The sequence below is a fragment of the Orycteropus afer genome, unplaced genomic scaffold, assembly GCF_000298275.1.
Source record: "Orycteropus afer afer isolate SDZICR_OR568_19922 unplaced genomic scaffold, OryAfe1.0 scaffold00358, whole genome shotgun sequence".
Taxonomy (NCBI): Eukaryota; Metazoa; Chordata; class Mammalia; order Tubulidentata; family Orycteropodidae; genus Orycteropus; species Orycteropus afer.
This window is the reverse complement of record NW_006921945.1, coordinates 2,417,158-2,425,544: the sequence shown is the minus strand read 5'-3', so window position 1 is coordinate 2,425,544 and position 8,387 is coordinate 2,417,158. Positions and strand designations below refer to the sequence as shown.

At 53.5% G+C, this 8,387-nt stretch overlaps 1 protein-coding gene across 1 annotated transcript in view; it reads right to left on the bottom strand.

The window, feature by feature from the left end:
- Positions 1-7,684: 7,684 nt before the first annotated feature.
- Positions 7,685-8,387, bottom strand: part of LOC103207226 (homeodomain-interacting protein kinase 2-like) — a 99,405-nt gene continuing 98,702 nt past the window's right edge. The window contains exon 10 of the mRNA XM_007952789.1: positions 7,685-8,152. Within this exon, the coding sequence (XP_007950980.1) occupies positions 7,685-8,152 (468 nt within the window). The remainder of the gene's footprint in view (positions 8,153-8,387) is intronic.

The following is an 8,387-nucleotide window of genomic DNA, read 5'->3' as shown; positions in this document are numbered from 1 at the left end:
ATTACAGCACACACAGAACAATTGATTCCTTGGTTTAAGTTGTTTGTGAAGATGAGTTATTTCCAGAATTCACTTGAGCAACGACCGGGGCCCGCCTTATTCATTATTTTCAGCCCACATACAGTTCCTAGTCTTTTAAATCCCAAGATCAAGCTGGCTACGTGATTTCAAAAAAAGGCTAAAACCAGGATGAATGCCCACATTTGAGGTAATTATTGCCGTGAGATCACAGTTTGTTAGATAATGCATCTAAACCTTCAGAAACCCCTGGAAGTGTTCCGTGAGGATTCCAGAACACCCACTGAGACCAACCAGGATCCCAAATTCAGATTAGTTGGGCTTGCTTCCAATGGAATTAAAGTTCTAGAAGATTCTAGAATGTGTGTAAACTACCTAAGAGTTTAGGCAAACAAGCCTGGAGCCAGTCAAAGAAGTTTGTAAAAGAAAAACCTAAAAAACACTCAAAACAACTGAGGAGATGTCTCATCACTAATGATATTTTTTTTAAAATTAAAAATCTAGAAATACCAAAGTATTTCTAAATTCTTACCACCCTTCAACCAAAATAAAAATGCATCTGTATAACCATTAACCTCATACCAAGGCGAGGGAGACAACTTCCTGAACCCTGAAAGATGGTGAGTTTTTCTCAGTTCGTATTGTTATAGTTTTCCATTCCTTTGAAAGAAAACTTTATTTTGCTCCTGATTTTTAAAGCCATCTTCTTTCTCTTCCTCTTACTTTCTTTCTTTCTTTCTTTTTTTTTAAACACAGAGGAGAAAACAAAGTTCCTGGACACCAGACCCACACTAGTATTTACAAGTTTGGTGTGAACCTCTCTCCTGGTCTACCCAGAGCTAAGTGCGCATCTATTGCTGAGATCTGAGTTAGTGGTTGTGATTTTTATCAGTGCAGTAAAAAATAGCATTTTGAAAAAAAATATATCTTTAGTATTGCCTTTCTATTAACTATTAAGCAAGAAAAAATTACTTTAATAAGAATAAAAAAAAAGAGAAGATGCCTCCTTCTTCAGCTGTCCCAGTCTGGTGCAGCAGCCCTTCCAGAGCCAGTTCGTCCACTGGAAAGAAACCCAAAATGGTGCTTACTGAGATCAGAAGGAACTCTCCGAAGCTTTTCTCTACAAGTCACATGAACTCTGTCCCTTCCACAGGATGGCATTCCTTAAAGGCCTTCCTTGCACCAACTCCCAGGAGGCTGTAGGGGCTGCTGGGTGAGCACGGTGCTGGGGCTGGAGACTGCTGGGCCCCCACTTGGGCTCTGCCACTTCCTTGTGACCCTCAGCGAGTTCCTTGAGCTCTCAGCCGGTTGCCACATCCAGAAGACTAATGTTGCTGACCCCACAGGGCTACTACACAGACTGAATTGCACAAGATGGCGGATGGACAGTTTTTAGTGCAGCGTTTGGCACACAGTAAATCGTCAAACAGGCAGTAACTCATTACTGTTCATTACAAAAGGAAAACAAAGGTCTGATGAACAAATTATTGATCACCAACGCAGGGATTCTGGGCCACCGTCATGGCATCTTTCCTTTACTGTGTTACTTTCTCAGATGCCCAGCCTCGTCGTCGGCAAGTGGACGGTGGGTGCGTTGCCACCAGCCCCAGGGAGGGACGTGAGGTCACACGCACAAAGCCCCTGGGTCATCGCCCACCTGAAGCCTTCAGCAAACGCTGGCTGTTATTGACTTGTACAGGGTCCTGGGTGGTGCAGACGGTTCACACGCTTGGCTGCTCACTGAAAAGCTGGGGGTTCGCGTCCACCCGGAGGCCTCGCAAGAAAGTCCTGGTGATTCTGCTTCTGAAACAGCAGCCACTGAAAACTCTGTGGAGCACAGTTCTGCTCTGACACGCCTGGGGTTGCCACTGGTCGGAGTCAACTTGACCGCAACTGGTTTGAAAAAGAGTGAGAGCGCGTCAACGTGACGTTCTAATGTCAAGTCTGAGACCAGGGGCTCTCAGAGAGTTGGGGGCATCTTGTGGGGGTGACCAGGCAGCTCCCGTGGCGCTGGTGCACTATGAAATCAAGCCTCCGAGTTTGCTACTGTCCACTTTCAGTGAGTCTGAGGGAAGAACGGGCCTCATGCTCCCTTGAACTTCCAGACGTGAGGAGTTTCTACTGGGCTGGGTAAGTGCAGTAAGCAATGGCGCCAAAAGCACGTGCAAGGTTTCTTTTGCATTTAAAGACCACTTCCCCAGCTCTGATTCCCTGGGAGCCTGGCAGAGATGTTACAGAGTCTGCTCTGTGGAGATGGAAAAGTGAGAGTCCTAAGGCATCCAAGTAGAAAAATACTGGTATCTGCAGCTGGCTCCCAGTGTGGGAGCTTGACTCCCAAGCAGCCAGCGCCTGGTACAAGGCCTGCTCCGTGTCACCTGTGGTGGCTTGAGGTGAGTGACGCCAGGGCTCTCTAGGGGCTCCAGCCGTCTGACAGCACCAGCACAAGCTGGTCTCCGCTCCTCTTAGAAGGAGTGCAGTTTTGAAAGAAATGAATGAAAAAAACCAACAAAACACTAGTCAGGACTGAGAAGAAACAGAATGACGAAAGGAATCCATCACTCATGATGTCATTATTGCCTGGAAAGGAGAGAAGGAAAGCCATCTTGTCCTTAGGTGGTGGTGTCTCTGAGAAGGTGTCTTTGGCTGAAGAAAGGAACAGGTTTTACCTTCCTTTTGAATTTGGTGAAGCCAGCTCTGGCCTGCTCCATGCCGAGGCTTCTCCACTCGCAGGCAGAAGGGAGACACACCCGAAAGAAAAGGCGCAGACAGGTAAGGGGGCAGAGCCCCAGGCTGGAATGTCAGGGGGCAGCGTCACGCGGGCTGGGCTGGGCAGGATCCTTGCCTTTCTGAGGAATTGTCTCACCTAGTGATTTTCTTCTTTCTGTTTTCTGTCACAGCAGCTACCTCACAGGTCAGCGAGGGCAAAGGTTACCCATCCCACCTGCCTCAGCATGCGGCAAAGACCTGGGACGAAGGGTGGGCTGGGGTTGGGGAGGCATCGTGTTTTATCAAACATGAACCATCCAAAAGACTTCCTGAAGCCTCCATTGCCTTCCTCCAGTTTCCAAGGAAGTTTTCTCTACTCACTCACACACACTCACACAACCAAAACCCTCCACCACAAGCTTGTTCAAATATGAGCATCTGCAATTCCAAAGGTCTACTCACGGGAAATCGCCCTGTTGGCCTATCTGCTAGTATTACCATCCCTTCCTCACACCCAACAATTTGCTGTTTGGTCAGGCTGAGTCCTCTAGGGGGAGAGAAGGAAGCCCAGGGGGCTCCCACAGCCGCCATCATGCTAGAAATGCAAGCACAGTCCACCTACCCTTCTCTCCCCCCCAAATCAGATCCATCGAGCTCCACTTCAGTGTTGACTGGCACTGTGCCTCAGCCTTGCCCACCCCTTGGCCTGCTCGCCACTCCCCTTGGAAACAGGCGCCATACTGTGAAAAGAGGCAGGAAGTCCAGAGAGCCAGCCGGCTAGCAGAAACCCGCCACTCGGCACCAAGTAGGACGCAAGTGAGACGCCTCTTGACCTGTCCTTTCAATCTTCCTCTCACTCTTCCCAGCATTTCTTCACCAAAGGAGGATGGGGCCGATTAAAGAGTGATAGCTCTCCAGAGTGTTCCTAAAGACTTGCTGACATTCCTCCACTGGGACCTGGTTTGGGAACAGATAGCTTTTGTGCCCCGACACCAGGTGGCTCGGCTTTAGGGGCTGGGTGGGAGTTGAGGGGACGTGCTCACTTGTGGGGGGCTGGCCTCGCTGCTGAAGCCCTCTCCCCGGGGCCTTTGATCTGCAGCTCTGTGGGAAGGGGTACTGAAAAGGAGGTCGGGTGAGGGAAGGGAGGTCACAGGGGCATCTACGCACACTGTGGGGCCGGCCTGAGCCCAACACCTTGCTTCCACCAGGGAGTGTGGCCATTTCAACCCTCTTCATGCAGGGCCTGGGCTTGGGGGCTTTGCCAAGAGCCCAGTCAGAGTGAGTGGGGACGGCTGCTGCAGCCTCACTGGCTGACGACCCCACGGGGGACATGGCCACCATGTGTGAAAGGCTGTGAGACTTTGTCTAGAGGTTTCTCTGGCCTCCTACTCCTTCATTCACTGGTCTGTGCCTGGACTGTGTGCTGGGGGATGTGTGGGAGAAGGGAGAGAAGATGTGGGCAGGGCAGGGGCTGTGTGAAAGAGGACAAGTAAGACCGAGACTACCGTGGGGAAGGACCACTTGCCCGTCGCTCCCAGTGGCTTTCAGGAGGGGATAACTGTCTCTTCATTGAAGGATGGATACAAGCCACATTCCTGGTGCGCTGATGGGAAAAAGAGGGTGTTTGGGAGGGGGCTGCATCAGCTCTGGGCAGAAGGGCTTTTTCTGCTTGCAAAGGAGGGGAGGGCAAGGCTCCCATTAGCTGGTTTCAGAACTACAGGAGAGCTCAGAGATGGGGACACCCACGCCCAAAGGTCCATTAAGCAGGGACTCCACATTCTCCAAGACCACGCCTCCTCAGATCTCAGGCCACTGGGAGCTCAGAGAACACACAGCTGACGGCGAGAGTGCTGTCAGGAGCTGCGTTTGGCCGGGACAGAGGACAAGGCCTGGACTCCTCCTCAGACTTGTGCTCTGGGGTGGCTTCTTCCTGAAGCTACTGTGGAAGAGAGATGATGACAGAAACAGTCTTCCTAACTCTTGCCTCCTTCCTTTTTTTTTTGGTCTCACAAAATGGGACATCTGGGCGTCCCTCCAGTCTACTCCTACACTCACAGATATTAACAAGTTTAAATATGAAAGAGAAAACACGAAAACACCTGGAATAAATGTGCTAAAACGTCAATGGGATGACAACAATGATCGTTATAGTGACAAAAGCAAAAATAATCAACACCATGATGTCATCTCTATGAGCAGCAAGCAACTCCCCTTCCTGACCTGGAAGAAGGGGGGATGTCAGGTGAAGGAACAGGAACTTCCAGCTCGAGCGGACAGAGCGCTTTCTCCAGGATGGAAGGCCTTCTTGTCGTTTCCCCCAGAAGTTCAGCTCTAGAAGGCTGGAGCTGGCTGTGCAAAGGGGTCCAGGGAGCCAGCCCGTAAGGCAAACTGAGGTTCATCACAGCCGAGACTGGGTGCTTTGAAAACTCGATGCAGAGAGAGAAGGCCTGATGGGATATTGCTGCCACCTGGCTGTCAGCGAGTACCAGTGACAGGGATTTTCCGGGGGTGGTGGGGGGCGCTCTAGGTCACGTGTCCTCTGAAGGCTTGTGCCCCCTTCCCAGACTGATCATGTCCCTGTTGGCTCAGGTGCTGGCACTTCCCGCCTCCGGACAAAGATGTGTGGATCATGGCACCAAGAGGAGAGTGTCCTGCTGGCTTTGCACCGTCTCCCGACTCTTTGAGGGGTGGTCATGATGTCCTGCAGCTCGAGGGCTAGACTACGCTCTCTCCAGTTCGGGGACCTCTTTCTTTGTAAGGTAAGTATGAATTCACGATCGGGGGTGGGGGGTTTCCAGAATTACTTCACAGCTAAGAGCTAAGGTGACGGCTTAGAGGCTGGGCAGCCGGAATGGAATGACACTAGCATCCTACAAACGCTTTCACAGTAGACCGTTAAGGAAGGCTGTGGGCTGGGAGGAAGGGGAGGCGGGACAAGGTGGGTGCTGCATGTGAGTGACGGACGTCAGGACCAGCCATGGACTCGGTCACAAGCATCGGACGATTGGAACCTGTCAAGTCCCATCTTGGACAGAAAGATTCCCCCTCCGCTCAGTAACTTGCTGTGAACTGTGAATCGAGAGAACTTCCGCCCTGGCGTGGTCCCCAGCAGGGTTCAAAGCCTGAGGAAATGTCCAGAACGTACCAAAGGTAGGAGGACAAAGCGTGGGTTTCTTTGGAAATGTAACTGTCCGTGGGAGTGTTTTCCAAAGTGCAGTGTCAAACCAACCCCCTGGAGACCCTCCCAAGTGCCCCTCCAACCAGGCCCCTCACAAGCCAAACCTGAAGCCACGTCACAGGTGGACCTGGGTAACGTAGGGCAGAGGTCAGCAGCAGACAGAGGCAGGTGGTTGTCTGCAGGGGCAAGGAGGGCCTGGCAAAGCAGTGAGGGCAGAAGACCACTTGTGGACCCCCAAGGCCAGGAGTGGGGTGCAGAGAACAACAGCTTCTGGTGTGTGTGGGGGAGACATGGCCAGGGGACCTGTGACACGCAGCAGCCTGTCCCCTCCCCGGTTCCAGGGCTGCGGAGCTCATGGGGGGCTGGCTTCGTCTTTGCTGCCCCAACCAACAGGGAAGGAAGCAGGATGTAGCCAACAGCAACACCTCTAAGCCAGAGATGAGACCTCTGGCTCCACCCTGCAGAGCTGGGGACAGAGAGGGTGTGGGTACAGACTGTGGAGTCTCTTGTTCTCTGTGCCCCAAGCAGAACTCAACTCAAGTCACGGTCACCATCAGACCCAGCTGCCTTCCGTCTCAAGATACACAGTCTCCCTCCTCCCAGCCTGGCCGTGCCCGACACCCCCCGGTGAGCAGACAGCCCGAGAAGGACACATGTAGGAAAATGAAAAAGGACAGAAGGTCAGGGTGGAACGTTCCAACAGTGAGAGTGGGCTTTCATCCGGCTACCCTGGGCCGGCGGCTGGGAGGACCGTGGAGGCGCCCTGGTAAGGCACTAGCAGGGAGGATGTAAAACCAGGACTGGGAGGGCTGTGACGGTGGCGGTGCTGGGACACACAGGGAAGGCCACCGAGCACTCACACCCATGCACACACGCACGCTCGCGGTCACTCCAGCTCACACGCCCGTGTGACATCACTTAGTTTTGTGCAATCACATTGAAGAATAGTCTATTGGTATCATTGGAGCTGAACACAAAGCCGAAAACGAGGGAGCAGAGTGCTACATTGTACTTGGGGGTCAGTGATGACCACCCGCCCTATGCTACGTGACTAGGGGTTAGGTCAGAGAGAACAGAACTCCTCAGGAAAGAAAGGAATGCGACTTCGCCACAGACGTGATTGATGCCGTTTTAGGAATCACATTGCTCAGGGATTAATCCAGAGTGCTCCGGGAGAGGGACCCGCCCCTCTCCTGGATTTCTACCTGCCCGGCCACCTCCCAGAACCAGAACCTCTCCTCCTGCCTCTCGGCCTTGCCCATCCCAGGCAAGGCCCAAACATCAGCCTCCTCCAGCTTAGCCTGGCCTTCTGGAGGGGGTGCAACCGACCCTTCAGAATTCTGGACAAATCCCTAATTCTTACGTTCAATTCATTAAAAATCTATTGGATTTCCGTATCAGCTGTCCCTGGCAGCAAATTCTTCACTGTCACCTGCTGTCATACGAAAATAATCTTTGAGAAGTTCATGAAGTTCTTCAAATACTGGGCCCCCCCTCCCGCTTCCGGAATCTTCCATGGTGCTCCTCTTCTCTGGTCCAGTTGGGTACAGGGCTGTGTGTTTTCTTTTCCTGACGCTTTCTTTTTTTTTAAATAAAAAGCATAGATTCCCTCCTCCTGAATCCCTTCCTTTGAAAACACTCTCTTCTCTGGTTTGAGTCGTCCCACCGCCTAGTTCAAGTTTCCTCTGTCCCGCCTGCCCTCCCCTGCCCCGTTCACACGGTCTGTGTGCGGCAGGGTGTTCAGTATAAAAAGCCTGCCCCGCCGCCGTCCACCCCCCATGTTTATAAGTAAGGGTACTGGTTGACCTTGGCGGGGCTCAGCGGGTATCCAGTGTAGACCGTGGAGGCCGGCGAGGCGCTGATGTAGGTCTGGTGGGCGAACTGGGTGGGGTACTGACTCGGGTGGAGGGTGGGTGAGGGCAGCACCCGAGGGCCCATGCTCACGGGCACCTGGTGAACGATGCTGGCTGGGTAGGCGGTGTGCTGCACAGGGTGGCGTGCCGAGCCCTGGGAGGCCACTAGGTGGGCCACGGTGCCGGTGGAGCCCAGGGCCGCGGGTGCTGTGTAGGTGTACAGGTGGGGCTGGGCTGGAAGGTGGGCTGCGGCCGCGGCGGCCAAGTGGGGGTGGACCGTGCCGTGGCTGGGGCTGTTGTGTGGGAAGGAGTAGGGGGCCTGGGCCATGGTAGGAGCGATGTAGGCCTGCTGCCGGCGGTGGCTGCCCGTGCGGTCCGTGGTGATGTGCTGCTGGGCCTGGAGAGCCAGAGAGAGGGGAGTCAGGGGGGTGACACGGGTGGACTTGCCCTGTGCGTTCAGAGGAAGTGTAAACTAGAGTTCACAGAAAGGCACCATGCTACCCGCCATCACTGGCTGGGACAGCGCCCCGTCAAGGTGCCCACCATCACTGGCTGGGACGGCGCCCAGTCAGGGAGCCCACCATCACTGGCTGGGACGGCGCCCAGTCAGGGAGCCCACCATCACTGGCTGG